Source organism: Apteryx rowi, unplaced genomic scaffold, assembly GCF_003343035.1.
Source record: "Apteryx rowi isolate R43461 unplaced genomic scaffold, aptRow1 scaffold_753, whole genome shotgun sequence".
NCBI lineage: Eukaryota > Metazoa > Chordata > Aves > Apterygiformes > Apterygidae > Apteryx > Apteryx rowi.
This window is the reverse complement of record NW_020451042.1, coordinates 177,048-193,108: the sequence shown is the minus strand read 5'-3', so window position 1 is coordinate 193,108 and position 16,061 is coordinate 177,048. Positions and strand designations below refer to the sequence as shown.

Below are 16,061 nucleotides of genomic sequence, written 5' to 3'. Positions count from 1 at the left end.
CCCGCCCTGCAGGGATCCGGCTCCAGGGAGGAGAGGAGGGTCTGCACGCGCTGTCCAGGTGGGTCTCCCCTTCCAGGGCAAGGCTTGCTGGCCGGCTCCTTCCTCTCGCCGGGAGCTGAGGCCGCTTTCCCGTCCGGTGGGGAGCCGGCGTGGTCCGGAGGCTGTGCCAAAAGCCTGCAAAGGGGATCACAGGGATCGGGCACCGGAGACGAGCTGTGCCAGCGGCCTGCAAAGGGGATCACGGGGATCGGGCACCGGAGACGAGCTGTGCCATCTGTGCCCATGCCCGTGGAGGGGAGGCGATCCGGCCGCCCTGCCTGTGCCGGTCGAAGGTTCGGGGAGGCCCGCTGGGCTCCGGTGCCCTGGAGGTCCCCCCAGAGGTTTTGGGCCAGGATGCGAGCTCGGGCCGACGCAGAGCTGCTGCGCGGGCGCTGGCGGAGCTCGCAGCACCGCTGCCCGGACTCCTGCTCCCCTTCGGTCGCACGCGTCTGCCTGTAGGTGAGCCGGAGGCCGCGGGCAGCACCATCGCTTGGCCGGCCGGCCCGGCCCTCTGGGAAGCGCCGTCCCTGCAGGGGCGCTGGGCAAGCGGCGGCGTGCAGCAGCAGCGGCAGCAAGCAGCCGTTCACCTGCACCGAACCCAGCGGCGCTTCCCGGCCCGGTGCAGCTCCTGCCCCGCGTCCCTGCTGGGAGACCGGAGCGTCAGAGCCGTGGCGGTGTCCTGCTGGCGGAGCAGCTGCAGCTCCTGCAGCCTCGGGGGGGGGGGCTGCAGCGGGGCCGAGCCCCCCCCCGACTGCTCTCGCCCGGCGGTGCTTTCTAATGCACTTTATTTGTACGCTGGGTGGACGGGCAGCGGTTTAACTTTTAGCCGAAAATGAAAATTGCCATCTGTTGTGAAGGTCTCGGGTCTCCCCTCCGTTCCCTTCGTGAGCAGTGTACCCCCATCGCCTGTTCCCAGCCGGAGCTCCGCGCAGGGTGTCAGCGTTCCTAGCCAGTGTTTTCCACCTTTGCAATGTGCTACCACAGTTAATGGGGAGTCTCGGCGGCTTCTGAAATCCGGCCGCTGCCGTCTCCTTGCGCAGCGCTGGGTGCTTACCACGGGCGCGTCGGAAAGTCGCGCTCCTGCAGGCATCTGCTTTTGCTTAGCTCTCCTAAAGAACGGCCTTGCTTTCCCCAGCAGCTTTTACCCAGCGCAGTCCCCAGGCGCTTTCCCCGCCCGATCCCGCCTGGCGAGAAGCACCTCCATCTCCCTGAGTCCCAGTCCCTCCACGCGGCAGAGGCAGCACCTTCCCACCGGATCAGGACAGGGAGCGGAGAGCAGCCCTGCGCGCAGGTGGGACCCCGGCCAGAGCACCGGGCCTGGCACGGGCTGAGAGACTCCCCGGCTGAAACACGCAGGGGCAGCGGGGCCTGCTGTTTGCAGCGTCGCGGTCCCCAGGCTCCGGGCTCTCCCACAAGCCTTCCTCCGCCCCGGCTCCCGGCGAGCAGCCCTGCGGAGCCGCGCTGAGCCTGCGCCCGCTGACGCCTCCCGCCCCGCACAGGGTCCCGGCTGCTCGAGCAGCCCCGTCCCTGCGGAAGGGCATCTGGCACAGCTGGCCCCGGGATCCTGAAGGCCCTGTCGGGGACGGTGCTTGTCCGGCTGCGATCCCGGGATCCCTCTGCCTGCCTGTTCCCCACTCCCATGTGCCTTGCCGGAGTGCCCAGGCCTGCCGCCTCCAGGGTGGGGAGGGAGGGACGGCTGAGATCGCCCCGTCCCCTTTCTCCTCCACGTGGACCGGATATTTTCAAGCAAAGAATCTTTCCTATGAAGTGCTCCAGCTGCCAGGAATGTGCGTCTAGGAATGCCCAGGGCCCATCCAAGAACAACTTCCAGACGCGAGGCCGAGTGACGGCAGCCCCGCACGCGCGGGGGCTCCCGACTCCCTCGCGCTCGCTTGCGGAGCGCGGCTCGCCGGAGGCGAAGTGTTAAGCACCCGAGTGGGTGGCGGGAGGGGAGGGGAGGGACGGGGCCCGGCTACCGGGCTGCTTCGGCAGCCGTCAAGAAAATCCCGTCTGGGAGCAACGTGCTCCTTTCTCAGCGCAGCGGGACGGAAGGGGGGAGGACACGGATCCCTCTCCGCTATTGCTAATCAGCCTGGAGGCCGAGCCTGTCGCTGCAATTCCACGCGTGCGCGTGCCAGCCGGTGGGCGCTCCGCCGTCGCCTCCTGCTCCGGGCCGGGCTGTGGCCAGCGGCGCCTGCGTGAACACGGGAATGCGGGGCTGGCGCTGGAGGGGACGGCGTTGCAGGCCTGCGGTGCCAGAAGGGACCGTCGCGATCCGGTCCGGCTTCCTGGCACGAGCTTCGCCCAGGGATTCCTGCATTGAGTCCGCGGCTCCTGGCTGGGCTGGAGCAGGCCTCCAGGAAGAGACGCCCAGTCTGGGCTCACAGCTCCCTGCGCCACGGCCCTTCTCGTTAAAAGCRCAGGCCTCGTTAGCGCGCCCGGCGCGTCTGTCTCCGCCACGCAGCGCTGCCGCTTGCCTCGCCGTGCCATGCCGTTCCTGGGCTGAAGCGCCATCCGCTCTCGGCGCTTTCCCCAGGGATTTCCCCCCCCCCTCCTCGTCACCTGAGCTCTGCAAACTCCTGCCCGGCCAAGAGCCGCTTCCCGCTGTGCCCCGTGCAAGCGCCGTGCCCTGTGCAAGCACCATGCACCATGCAAGCGCCGTGCCCAAAGCCACGTGCRTCTGCACGCACAGCGGGCGGCTTCCCAGAGGCCGATGCTGACGGGGAAATTCCTGGCCGATTCCCCGGGGGGGCAGCGCGCGTCCTGCGCTGACGTGTGCTCGGGGAGTGATGGATGGGTCCGGCGTGGCCCCGGGGGCTCCCGCCGGCTCTGCCTTCAGGGGGCTCCTGGCGCCTTTCCCCGGGAGGCCCTGTGCAGTTTGCAAGTGTTTATGGGGACCAGATGGTGCCGCGGGGCGAGGGTGACCCCTGACTGCGGGGTGTACGGGGCACAGGTCACCTTCACACCTTCTTCCCAGCGCCATTGTAATTGGGGACGGCGTCTCTGCGTTTCGTATACGCGAGCGCCGCTGGGGAGAGGCCGGCGAGAGCGCGGGCTCTCGCTCCCCGCCGCGGCCCGGGGCGCCTGCGCGACCCCAGCAGCCCCTTTCTGTCCCGTGGCCCGGCTGAGACCGAGGAGCCGCGGGAGATGCTGCGGGCCAGGCGGGACCCCCCCACGGACGATGCTCTGCCCTTGCCGAGCCTTGCTGGGCTCGGCCCCGGGGCAGGCGGTTTCCAGCCCTTCCCGGGGTTTGTCACCGGCTGCAGTGAGCCCAGAGCCTCATGCAACCCCTGGGAACACCCAGGTGCCGCCAGAATTGCATTGGCCTCGGCGAGCTCCTCTCCGGGCAGCGTGAAAATGCTTCCTGCACCAGCTGCAGGGGCCGATGAAGCTGCCCCGGGGGGAGGGGGGCTGGTTGCCGGCTCCCCTCGGAGGCGGCCGGGACGCGCGGCAGCCGGCGTGCGAGCGTGCGTGCGCCGGGGGAGCGTGCCTGGCGGCCGACGGTCGGAAAATGTGAGGCGCGCTCCTGTCTGAGGGCACAGCGCAGGAATGCGCTCAGCCGCGGCGCTGCTGACCGCCCGCAGCCCCCTGCCCGGCTGCTCTCTRACGAGCTCCCGAAGGGCCGACTGCCGGCTCCCGGCTCCACGCTCGCCTGGGTGAGCTGGGCTCGGCTGAGTCTGCGCCCCGGCTCCGACCRTGGAGCCGTGCAAGGCTCTTCAAGCCTTCCTCCTCCGGTGAGYGAGCCCAGCTGGGCGCTTGCCTTCAGGCTTGCTTCCCCCGTGCCGGGGAGGGCTGGGGCATTCCGATGGGATGGGAGGACACCGGGTGCCCGGCTCGCTGGGACGTCTCACCCTCCTCCCCGAGCCTGGAGGAAGGGGCTCAGCCCAGCTCGGGGCCGGCGTTCGGGCTGTCCGCAGCCATGCAGAGCACCAGGCTTGGACGCATGCTCCCAGGCCGGACCCTGAATCCCTCCACAGCTTTGGGGTTCAGTTATCACCCTCCCGACCCCCCTCACCGTGCCGGCTCCTTCCCCATCCCGCATGCCGTCCCCACCGCCGGCAGCGCCTGGCCGCGGGGGGATGCCGGGGCACTGCAGGGCTGCAGCGGGCGCTGGTGGCCCGCATCGGGGGCTGCTTCGCGCCCACTGCGAGGGCATGGAGCAGCCCCGCTTCGCGTTGCCTTGTACCTGAGCAGGGAGGGTAGATTGCCCATCGCTTTCCTGCCCGGCCTTCGTTTCCCCCTCTGGCACCCAGGGGTGCATCTGCATGGAGCTGTGTGTTTCGCACCACCCTCACGCTGCCTTTCTGTCCACCCTCCCCCAGGATATCCGCAACACAGTGGGCAACATCCCCATGGAGTGGTACCAGGACTTCCCGCACATCGGCTACGACCTGGAGGGCAAGAAGATCTACAAGCCCATCCGAAACAAGGATGAGCTGGACAAGTTCCTGGAGAAGATGGAGAACCCCGACTACTGGTGAGCAGGGAGRGCCACGCGCCAACGTGCGACGTGTTGTGCCGCTTGCCCTTCTGCAAGGCGTGCCGCTCAGCCCCTGCAGCGCGTGTCCGTACGCATGCTGGTGGGGACTCAAAACACGCCGACTCTCCGGGAGCCCTGTGCAGAGAACAGGCTAGAGACCTTGGTGTCTCCTGATGTGACTCCTGGCACTGTGTGGCTTTGGGAGCCAAGAGCCTCAAGGCAGTGGGGCTCGTGTTCACCTTCAAGGGACGGACGGACGGACGCTGCAGTCCAGCCCTAGCTCTGTCTCGTTTGGTTCCCTGCAGGCGAACAGTCCAGGACAAGATGACCGGTGCAGACATAAAGCTGACAGATGAGCAGGTGGACCTGGTGCACCGGCTCCAGAAGGGGCAGTTTGGAGACGTCCACTTCGATCCCTACGAGGTAGGGCTGTGGCAAACCCTCTGCAGTGGCTCCTAGCACTGGCTTTCCCCAAGCCGTGTGGGGAAGGCAGGGGCGGCGCAGCCGCTGCAGCCACCCGGGTCTGTGTCTCCCCAGCCRGCCATTGACTTCTTCAGCCACGAGGTCATGATCCACCCTGTGACAAATCGCCCAGCAGACAAGCGGAGCTTCATCCCCTCCCTTATCGAGAAGGAGAAGGTGAGAGGTCTGATGGCATCATGCATGGGCTGGCCCAGAGGAGCTGGGCGCGCAAAGCCGAGCTCCAGGCCTTGCGACTGAAGTCCCCGCGTGGGCAGCAGCGCTGAAGGCTGGTGATTGCGGCCGCTTTCCCATCTCAGATGTCTCCAGCAGCCCGTCTCTATCCGTGCTGTGGCTCACCCACATCCACCGCCATCCCCATGGTGGCTGCTCCTGCTGCAGCGGTTCCCGTGCACTACAAAGCTGTGCCGAGGCCTCCAGTCCTCTGCAGCCCGCACACGGGTCTGCAGAGCTGCGCGCTGCCTCGGAGGCATTAGCGTCCCTCCTCACGTCACACGCATCCTGCTCCCCAAGCTCGCAGAGTGCTGCGGCTCCTGGGGTTGACCTGTCCCTGCCCCACAGGTCTCCAAGCTAGTCCATGCCATCAAGATGGGCTGGATCAAGCCCCGCAAGCCCAAGGAGGACACACCTTCCTACTACGACCTCTGGGCCCACGAGGATCCCAACTCCATCCTGGGCCGGCACAAGATGCACGTCCCAGCCCCCAAGATGAAGCTTCCTGGCCATGAGGAGTCCTACAACCCCCCACCCGAGTACCTGCCCAGCGAGGAGGAGGTACGGGGCAGCTGTCAGGGGTCAGCAGCCGGCGGAGGAAAGCGCTGGGCGTATGGGGGGGGGGTTCTGTAGGTGCTGGGGGCGCAAGAAGGGCTGTGCTGAGTGAGGGCAGCTCGGGTGCTGGGGCGTGGGGAAATGCTGCATCTCCGAGGTGCGTCGTAGAGACAACATGAAAATTGCCATTATGTCGAGCTGAGTCGAGACCTTGCGAAGGAAATATTAAAGCAAAGGTTCTTCAGCCGCTTGGGTAAAAAAAGAAGCGGGGGCTGCCGCGCAGGGAGGAGGGCGTCAAGGTAGACAGCAAGGTGCAGCCTCCAAGCTAAACTAGCGCTGGATTTCACTAGAAATTGCAGGTTCGGTAGCCAGGCTCGTGATCATCTGGTGAGCTGGGAGCGTGCCAGGAGACTAAGCAGCAGCGAAAGCAGGGCCCCTGCTCAAGTTGGGAAGGAAATGTGTGATCTGGGGATCTGGGCAGTTGCCAGCTTGTTGGTCCAACCTCGAGGGCTTGCCATGGTCAAAACAGACCCTGAGAAAAGAGACATTATGGAAGGAGAGAGAAAACACAGTCCTCAGAGAGAACAGACCCGCAGCTCATACGGGGAGTCCCAAGTACCTGAGAAAGGTGAACGGGACTTTAGCGACCTCAGGCAGGAGAGGGAAGCAGGGGTGTCCTTGTGCCGTGCCGCTGAGACCTCACCTAGGTCCTGGCTTGCTGCGAGAGACACGTTGAGSCTGGAGCAGGGGCTGCGTGGGGTCACCAGGAAGGGGACAGGGCACTAGTCTTGGGCAGAAAACCCGGGAAGGCCGAGGAGGACCTGGCTAGAGACAGACATGGAGGTGCTGGGGGCAGACGCGGTTCCTGTCTCCTGGCGCCGCTTCCGAGGGAGGAGTGAGGCAGGCCAGAAACCGGCTGCGGGATGGTTCTCGGCTCGGGAGGGGATGTGCCGGGGCTGGGGGTGGCAGGACCTGGCCAGCCAGGAGGGTCCATCCAGACCTGGCGGTGCTGGGGAGCGCTGTGCGCGCGCGCGGCTCACCCAGGCTGCCCTCCGCCCCGCAGAAGCTGGCCTGGGAGCAGCAGGAGCCGGCCGAGCGGAAGCTGAACTTCGTGCCCCGGCAGTACCGGTGCCTGCGGGCAGTGCCTGCCTACTCCCGCTTCATCCACGAGCGCTTTGAGCGCTGCCTGGACCTCTACCTCTGCCCGCGCCAGAGGAAGATGCGGGTGAGAGCCCCTCACGTCYCCCCCCAGCGTCCCCCTGTCCTGGAGACCTCGCGGGCTGGTCCTGCTCACCGAGCTGGGGCTGCCACTGGCAAAAGCGCTGTGCCCGGTCCACCCTGAAGCCCCGCACCCTCGGCAGCCCCCGTTCCTGCCTGTCCGGGGGCCGTGATCCTCACRCCGCGCGTGCGCGGGGCAGCAGCTCCGGCCCAGGCGGAGTGCCGGGGGGGCTGGGAACGGCCCGGTGTCCCCGCTGTGTCTAACGAGCTGCCTCTGCCGCAGGTGAACGTGGACCCGGAGGACCTTATCCCCAAGCTGCCGAAGCCGCGGGACCTGCAGCCCTTCCCCACCACCCAGGCCCTGGTAAATCGGCGCCGTGTGCGTCTGTGTGTGCGTGTGAATGCCCTGGCCGGAGCAGGAGGTGCCCCAGCTGGTCCTGCTCGGACGCGGCACGTCCCCGGGCCCGTGGCCACTAGCCTGGCCATGGTGGGGCCCTGCCTGCTGCGGGACGGGCAGCACCGGGCTCAGCGCCGCCACGGCTGGGCAGAGCAGGGGGGAGCTCGGTGGGGTGCAGACATCTGCCTTCCTCTAGACATGGATAACCCCCCCCTCCCCGGCCTCCCCCCTCCTCGCTGCTGCCTCGGCAGTGCAGGGAGGCCCCCAAAAGCGGAGGCGGGGGGGACCCTCACCTGCTTCCCCTCTCCCTCCCCAGGTCTACCGCGGGCACAGCAGCCTGGTGCGGTGCCTCAGCATCTGCCCCGGTGGGCAGTGGCTGGTGTCAGGTAAGGGTTTGCGCCCCGGACCGGGGGCTCCAGGACGTGCCGCTGGCCCGGCCCCGGCACCCTGCGCCCGCGTGCGCTGGGGGAGCCGGGCTGTCGGCGTGTGCACGGGCGAGAGCCGCCAGGCGCGGGGATCCCTGCTCGGCGGCGCGGGGCTGCGGGAGAAGCCGGTGCACCGGGCTCCCAGCCTGGCTGCCAGCACCCGTCCCCGGCAGCCGCTCGGCCGCCCCAGCCGGCACCGCGCAGCCCGCGGGAAGGAGCGTTGCCTCCAGCAGGTTTTTCCAGCCGCCTCCGGGACCCCACCCAGGAGCCTGCCATCTCTCCCGCCACTCGRCAGTGGAGAAAGTGAGGCTGGAGAGTGAACGCAGCAGCCCCGAGCGGCCGGCCGGAGGCTGCAGATAGATTGAGAGCAGATGGCAGTTTAATAGCCCGCGAGGCACATGTGCTTTTTATAGCGCTCGAGTTTCCAGGCTGCCAGCTCCCGGTGGCCCGCGTCGTCAGCCCCTTGCRCGACGTGGAATTCCTGGCCCGCGGCTGGGAAAGCGGCTGAGCTCAGGCGTTAAAAATAGCCCGACCTGCGGGGACACACACGCACGTGCRCATGCGCTGCAGGTTACCTGCTCCTTCCGCCACCAGCGCCTCCGCGGCTGCCTGCCCGGGGAGGGAGCCTGGCCTGCGCTCTCGGAGCGAGACGGGCCGTGCCGGGGCCGGGGCCGGGGCTGGGATGGGCAGGCTGCCAGCACGGCAGCTGTGCCGGGATCAGGCGCCGCAGCCTGCGTCGGGCAGGGGAGGCTGCTGCATCCCTCCCGCAGCCTGCGCTGCTCCTCTCCCGAGGCTGCACGCAGGGTCAGGCCTCTGCCCCGTGCGGAGCCGCGGCGGCAGAGCCCTCGGGATGAGCCGTGCCGACCCTGGCGCAGGCCCAGCCCCATCCCGTCCTGTCCCACAGGCTCCGATGACTGCACGGTGCGCTTCTGGGAGGTGAGCACGGCTCGCTGCATGAAAACCCTTCCCCTGGCCGGTGTGGTGAAGAGCATCGCCTGGAACCCCAACCCCACCATCCGCCTGGTGGCCATCGCCGTGTGAGTGACCTGGTTGATATAGTCTCCATCCTTCAGCCATCAGCATCTCAGGAGCTTCCTGAGCCACAGGGGTTGCTGGATTCCCTCTTCCAAAGCCTGTCCAGCTTCCATGGCATGTCTGTAAGCTCGCATTCCCTGCAGCGAGGCCATCCACGCGGCCTGCTGTGAGCAGAGCCGTCGCTGCTTGTGGTGACCCTGCCTTCCGCTTCCTTGGTGGCCCTCGTTCTTGCTGAGGAGGGATCAGGCAGTCCCCACCATCCTGGCCGGGTACATTCAGGCTATGATAGAGCCCTCACCTGTCTCTTTTCCAGCCTGAGGGCTCCTGGCCTACGGAGTGACCCGGCAGGCTCGCGGATTCCCGCGTGTCCCTCCCTGCCGCCCTGGCCCTGTGCTGGGGCCATCCCGTGACGCCGCAGGGCTTGCCAAGGGGGTTCGTGCGTCTGCCCAGCCCTGATCCGTGCGCTCTCCCCCGCTGCAGGGAGCAGTCCGTGCTGCTGGTGAACCCCAGCCTCGGCGACAAGCTGCTCTATGGGGCCACCGACCAGCTGCTCGAGTCCTACGTGGCGCCGGAGGAGGAGCGGGTGCAGCCCGTCCAGTGGGTCGCTGCCACCACCGAGGAGCACGGCAAGGGCATCCGGCTGGTCATCCAGCATAGCCGGGTACGGACGGGGAGGCCTCGCAGGGAGCTGCTGGGAAGCGGATGCTTGGGCGGGTGATTCCCTGGGCTGAGCCCCGGCGCTGCAGGTGCAGGGAGCTGGTCCCCCGGCACGGGGTCCCGACTGGCAGTGACCATCTCCCGCCCCCGCTCTCTGCAGCCCGTGAAGCAGGTGACCTGGCACGGCAAAGGCGACTACTTCGCCAGCGTCCTGGCTGACAACAGCAACATGCAAGTGCTGATCCACCAGACCAGCAAGCGCTGGAGCCAGAACCCCTTCCGCAAGAGCAAGGGGCTGGTGCAGTGCGTGCTCTTCCACCCCATCCGGCCCTACTTCTTCGTGGCCACGCAGCGCTACGTCCGCGTCTACAATCTCCTCAAGCAGGAGCTCACCAAGAAGCTGATGACGAACTGCAAGTGGGTGTCCAGCATGGCCATCCACCCTGGAGGTACGTGGCCTGTGTGCTCTCCCGAGGAGCTGCTGGGCCTTGTTGCACCCCGCTCCTTCAAGCTGTGCCTGCCTCAGGCATGCCCAGCCACGAGCTGGCACCTCCGTGGACGTGGCAGGCTCAGGGTGACCCAGCAAGCTAGGATGGAGCATCCCACTCAGTCCAGGCCGTCGGAGGTGCAGCCAGGGCCTGGGAGATCCTGGTGCTGGCAGGACGTGGTGCGAGTTTGCTGGTGACTCTTCGGTAACACCCTGTTCCCTCTCACAGGCGACAACATCATCTGCGGCAGCTACGACAGCAAGCTGGCCTGGTTCGACTTGGACCTCTCCACCAGACCCTACCAGCTGCTGCGGTGAGGCCCCAAGCCCTGCAGGGAGGCTCCCCATGCGCAGGTCCTCCCGGTTAGCCATGCCCCACAGCCCCAGAGCTCCTCCAGGGCCTGTTCCCAGGGATATTCCCTCTCCAGGGACCTGGCTGCAGGGGAAGGACCAGACGGACCCCATCGGGTGGTCCCAGGAGCAGCCGTCCTTGCCCCAGCACATTGGCGTCTCGCAGGTCCTGGGCGAGCTAGGGTGGGAGGACAGTGAGTGCTGGGCTGCTTTGAGAGCTGCCCACAGCGGCTCCCAGTCTGCCCCAGTTGCTCCCCAGCCTCCCATACGCAAGGTCGCTTGCAGCAGAGCTTGGGATCTGTAACGCTTGGCGCCCAGGCAAGGGCGCAGCTGCAGGGCAGGCGTCCTCCCCGGCCCGTGACGGCCCGTGGTCTTTGCAGGCATCACAAGAAGGCGCTGAGGAGCGTGGCCTTCCACAAGCACTACCCGCTCTTCGCCTCGGGCTCCGACGACGGCAGCGTCATCGTGTGCCACGGCATGGTCTACAAGTACGTGGCGGGGGAGTCCGCGGGGATTTGTCGTCCAGCGCTGTGTCCTCCGGCAAGGCACAGTGTGTGTCGCCCCGAAGGGTTGCTGGAGGAGGGGCTGGTGCTGCCCCAAGTGTCGGGAGGGATGCTGGGATGTGGGGGGCATCTGTGACCCCATGGGAGCACCCGGGGGGTGGAGGTGGGGAGGAGGCAGCCGAAGCCCCGCTCTGACTGCTCTCCTCCAACACAGCGACCTGCTGCAGAACCCGCTGCTGGTGCCCGTGAAGGTGCTCAAGGGCCACGCGCTGACGTGGGACCTGGGCGTCCTCGACGTGCTCTTCCACCCCACCCAGCCCTGGGTCTTCTCGTCGGGTGCTGATGGCACCGTCCGACTCTTCACGTAGCTGCCGGTGCGGCGCCCCGACACGGGCTCCCTGCAGGCGAGGGGCAGCACCGGCCGCGGCAGCGCCAACGGGGCCGGCGCAGGCACCGGGACGCTGCACACGGACTCATTAAACTCTTTCTTTTGGATACAGTCCTGGGGCTGCGTCGCTTTGTGCTGCACCGCCAGCGCGGCCGCAGCCGGGGCCGGACTGACGCCCCGGGGCCACACGGACTCGCTAAAACCTCTCGGTGCCGCTGGAAAGCTGCAGCGGAGGCTGGGCCCCGCCAGTGCCGCACATCGCTTGTCCCAGCCAGGCTGCCAGACGGAGGGGAGGGAGGAAGGGGCACGGAGGCAGGGACGGAGCGGTGGAAGGATGGACGGGGCTGAGCGGTAAAGCGCTGGGGCCCGGGCGGGAGCTTTAACAAGTGGAAAAAGGCCGGCTCCCCCCCCGCCCCGTCCCCCCGGCAGGCTGGCAGGCGCGCGGGGCTGGCACGGCCCCAGCCCGGGCGCAGCCTGACTCCCTGCCCAGCAATCCCAGGAATCCTGCCGCCGCCGCCAGGGCTGAAAGGCCGCAGGAGCTGCAAGATATTTGGGGCCTGCACGGTGCAGGGAGCAGGTAGGGCTGCAGGAACGCGCAGCCGCAAGGGAACGGCGCGGCAGCCGTCCAGAGCTGGGGCCCGAGTGAGCAGCAGAGCCTGTGGGCGCCACCGCACCCTGCCAGGGCCGCCAGGACACCCGCCACCGCCAGGCCCCAAGTGGCCTCTCGACCCCCTGCAGCACAGGGCATAAACCACTGCTGGCAGCTAAGGGGCAGAAAAGCAGCTCTTTCCTCCCAGCTTGTTCACTCTGAGCCCTACTGATACACCACAGCTCCAGTTGACTCTGCAAGCTCAAGCACCGGGCTGTGCCTGCCCCACTGGGTTGCAGCAGGAGCTCAAGGCCTTGGTCCGCAGGGACCTCTGTCCGGCCCTCCGAGGTCATTCCCTCCCCTGGACCACGAGCCCAGGAAGCAGCACAGGGCTGGGAACTGGAAAAGCATCAGAGCCCAGAGGGGAAAATACACAAGAGGAGCCTAGAGSAGGGTGCTGGGCCAGGCCATGCCACCCCCCCCAGCAGCTCACAAGGCTCCTTAAACCCAGAGACCCCATTGAGGAATTTGGGGGGGGGGGGGCTGAGGGCTCCCCCCTCAACCCCTTCATCACTTCCCCACCCCCCATGGCAGTGCTGAGCTGTGTCCAGCCTCAGCTCCCAGCTGAAGCGGAGCCCCGCGGGCTCMGTGTGGCTCGCCAGCCCCCAGCCGCTGCACAGGGACGGCTTGGGCTCCCCCAGCCCTGGCTCCAACGGGATGCGGCCGGCACAGAGACCAGTGGCCGGGAGGTTTCCCCGCGGGACRGCGGGGGGTCAGGCCATGAGCTTCGCTCCCCAGTGAGACTCCTGCAGCGCCGGGCGGTGAGGAGCAAAGAGCTTTATTTAAAAATAGTTTATGTACAGTCCCCTGGGGGGGGGGGGGGGGGGGAGGATGGTCACATTCATGGAGCAGCGCCGGGGGCCTCGGGGCCCCACGTGCAGCGGCCGCGGGCAGCAGCGCGGGACCAGGGCTGGAGGCAGCGCGGGCGCCGCAGCCCTGAGCCCCCCGGGGCCCTTCTCCCCCGCCAGAGCCTCAGCCCCTAAGTCACCGCGGTCCCCGTCCCGCCGGGAGCCGCGCGGGAGCCGGGGCAGCAGCGGGGCCGGGGGCTCCCCGGGGAGGCGGCGGGGTGCGGGAAGACGTGGCGGTGCCCGGAGCGGGGCAGCGAGGAGCGTCACGGCGCTGCGGCGGAGCCAGGGCGCCCAGCGGCTCACAGGATGCGGACGAGGCGGCCCAGCGTCTCGGCCACCTTCACGCGCACGGCGGGCGCCGGGTCCTTCAGCAGCAGGTTGAGAGCTGGAAGGGGAGAGCACAGAGCTGGGGCCCCCGCGCCGGCACCACCGGGGGCCGGGGGCTCCGCAGCCGCTCGCGGGGCCAAGCCGCCTCTATCAGCACTGTTTCCTAACGCCTGGAACCGCTCCCCGCTGCGGGAAAACAATCCAGGTAGTTTTTCCTAGCAGTAAAAAGCATAATACTATTTTTCCAGTAGTTTGTTTACCCGGCGCCTGAGCGCGGCCCGGCAAAGCCCCTCTGTGCCCGGCTCCCCACACGCCGGTCCCAGGGCTGCCCCGAGCCCGGAGCCCTCCAGACCCCGCTCGGCTAATCCGCGCAACGCGGGAAGCTCGCGCAACCCAACCCGCCTGCTCCCTCCAGCTATTACTCACCCACCCGCAGATTAGCTTTCACTTGTTTCAAACAGACAGGCCTCTTTCTTCTGGAAGGGCTCAGGGAGCCAACGGAAAGATAGTTTTTCCTTTTTTAGTGTTTTTTAAGCTCTCTTGGAACAATCCGAAAGTTTCCATGCATTACTATATACTATGAGGTCACTAGTGACAGGGAAAAAATCCCTGAAATCCAGGAAAATTACTTAACTCTGCTCCAAAATGCCACCAGCTTCAATCTGACTTTTTATTAGCCCCTTATAACGAGCCTTAACTCTGCCTTTTAACAGTTAACGCGTTACAAGCGCGCGCTGCAAGGCCCCTCTGCTTACGCTAAGCCCCTGCAAATGCCGGGTGAGCCCCGGCCTGGTGCCCCGGGCCAGCGCCACCGGCCAGGCTGCTGCTGCACGGCGGCGCGTGGGGCTCTGCGCCTGCTACTGCCGACCCCGGGGCCGCAGCACCCCACGGCGGTGCGTCCCTGCTCCGCTCCGCGAGGACAGGGCAGGGGCCACGACGGGCACCAACCTCCGCCGGGCGCCGTGGCCTTTCCCAGGGCCCCTCTGCGCCCCAGACTGGTCGCAGGCGCGAGGAGAACTGCAGCCCCCCAGCACTGGACCGTGCTGGAGCACCATGCACCCCAAGCTCCTGCCATGGGGAGTGCCGTGCAGCCCCAAAATCCTGTTGCGGGGAGCCCCGTGCGCTCCCAGACTCCTGCCATGGTGAAGCCCCCTGCGCCCCCAGACTACCGCTGCGGGGAGCACTGTGCACCCCACGTTCCTGCTGCAGGGAGCACCGTGCACCCCCAGACGCATGTCGCGGGCAGCGCCGCGCACCCCTGAGCTCCCGCTGCAGGCAGTGCAATGCACAACTGAGCTGCCGTTGCAGGGAGCACCGTGCACCCCCAAGCTCCCACCACGGGGAACACCGTGCACCCTGAGCTCCTGCTGCAGGCAGCACCATGCACCCCCAGACACGTTGCAGGGAATGCAGTGCACCCCTGAGCTCCCACCGCAGGCAGCGCTGTGCACCCTCAGATGCATGTCGTGGGGCAGCACCGTGCACCCTGAGCTCCTGCTGCAGGCAGCGCCGTGCACCCCCGAGCTGCCACTGCGGGCAGCACTGCACAGGCCCAGCCGTCCCGGGAAGCCCCGCAAGCGGGGGGCACTCGCCTCCCAGCGGCTCACTCGCCCCCTGCCCGGCAGCATAGCCCCAGCACGGCCCGGCCGCACAGCTCTCCGAGCCCACAGCTCCTGGAAGGAGGCAGCAGGCAGSGGGGAATGACTCCTACTCACAGGAAATGAGTTGGTCCAGGTCCACTTGCTGACAGTGGTCTTCATCCACGTGCAGGACGAGAAAGCCTGAGGAAGAATTTCACAGTCAGGGCTTGGTCTGGATCCCACCAAGAATCCCTAAATCTGAGGAAAGAGGTAACGGAGGCACTCTGGGTGCCGGGTCGCTCCTTGGTGCCATTAATGTGTTGTGCGGCGTCGCCACGGCTCACGCGGGGAGCGTCCTACATGTTGTGCGCACAACGCCCCGCACAGCGCGCGCCCCCGAGAGACCCCTGCCAGGAGGGCAGAGGGGGCAGATCTTCTCCCTGCTGCAGCTCCTAAAGCTTCTTGCTTGCAAAGCRTTAACGGGCGATTCGGACCGCGGTTCAGCCGGTGCAAGAGCTCTTCAGGGTCTCTGCCGAACGCAGCGTAGCGTTACACCACCTGCGACCTCACGCGTGCGAAACGGGTGGAGGTGAGGCTGGGCATCRTTGCCCAACCTCAAAAGGGAACCAGCAACTACAGAGATGGGCTTGATGCTTCAGGAGCAGCCGCAGATGCCCCTTGGTGCCAGGATGTAGCTGCATTTTATGGCTGCTACCATTTCACAGGGGAACGGCCACAGTACGAGGAACAACTCCGCTGGATGACCCTTGCCTGAACGCGCTGTGGCACAGCAACAACTCAAGAAACGCTCTGCGCTGACAGCACAGAGCTGCGGCAGCTCTGCTGGCAGATAAACCCACTGCCAATCTCACAGCAACCTCATAGCCACGTGCTGCAAGTTGAGTATGGGAACCTGCAAAACGATGGAATAAACTGGACCCGGTTGGGGTGGAATAAAACCAGTTAGAGCATGTCACCTCTGCGTGCAGCCCACAAGCAGGCCGCTATTTCTGCAAGACAGCGGATCTTCACGCCAGTCGCCTATGGAGGGCTGTCACCCAGACCATGGTTAGACCCGGCCACATGCTCTCCATCTAAGCTGGTCGGCACCAGACGATGCCGGCCATTTCCAGCAGCCGCTCTAGCAGAACAGGGACCGCCAGGCCTTCCCAGGACAGCACGAACAGCCACGCGCACGATCTTCTGCGGAAAGGAGGCCCACGCTGAATGCAAGGAGGGTCTCGGGAGCAGCCTTACCAATGAACATGGGCGCAGCCGCTCTGATGTCAACCCAGTTGCTCTTGAAGTAGAAGAGGTTGGTCGAAATCAGGCGATTCAGCATCTCTGGGTAGCTCTGCATCTAGAAGGGAGACCAGAGGAGGTCACCAAGGACCCAAGACCGGCTGCCTGCAGCACCGGCACCACCACC

General features: G+C 66.8%; 2 protein-coding genes across 6 annotated transcripts in view; one reads left to right on the top strand and one right to left on the bottom strand.

Annotated features, from left to right (window-relative positions):
• Positions 1-11,343, top strand: part of BOP1 (block of proliferation 1) — a 66,301-nt gene extending 54,958 nt beyond the window's left edge. Inside the window, exons 4-16 of the mRNA XM_026088150.1 lie at positions 4,362-4,516; positions 4,825-4,942; positions 5,057-5,158; positions 5,561-5,773; positions 6,831-6,992; positions 7,269-7,349; positions 7,699-7,768; positions 8,712-8,844; positions 9,323-9,503; positions 9,660-9,948; positions 10,216-10,300; positions 10,718-10,825; positions 11,055-11,343. Of these exons, the coding sequence (XP_025943935.1) occupies positions 4,362-4,516; positions 4,825-4,942; positions 5,057-5,158; positions 5,561-5,773; positions 6,831-6,992; positions 7,269-7,349; positions 7,699-7,768; positions 8,712-8,844; positions 9,323-9,503; positions 9,660-9,948; positions 10,216-10,300; positions 10,718-10,825; positions 11,055-11,208 (1,851 nt within the window). The 3' untranslated portion in view covers positions 11,209-11,343. The remainder of the gene's footprint in view (positions 1-4,361; positions 4,517-4,824; positions 4,943-5,056; positions 5,159-5,560; positions 5,774-6,830; positions 6,993-7,268; positions 7,350-7,698; positions 7,769-8,711; positions 8,845-9,322; positions 9,504-9,659; positions 9,949-10,215; positions 10,301-10,717; positions 10,826-11,054) is intronic.
• Positions 11,344-12,376: 1,033 nt separating this feature from the next.
• Positions 12,377-16,061, bottom strand: part of MROH1 (maestro heat like repeat family member 1) — a 46,325-nt gene continuing 42,640 nt past the window's right edge. For 2 of the 5 annotated variants that reach the window (XM_026088131.1, XM_026088132.1), the window contains exons 37-39: positions 15,890-15,992; positions 14,768-14,833; positions 12,386-13,110 (exon numbers count right to left, since the gene is read on the bottom strand). In XM_026088131.1, coding sequence (XP_025943916.1) covers positions 13,025-13,110; positions 14,768-14,833; positions 15,890-15,992 — 255 coding nt within the window. In that variant the 3' untranslated portion in view covers positions 12,386-13,024. Of the gene's footprint in view, positions 13,111-14,767; positions 14,834-15,889; positions 15,993-16,061 lie in introns of all 5 variants that reach the window. The other 3 variants (XM_026088128.1, XM_026088130.1, XM_026088129.1) reach the window with 3 other exon arrangements.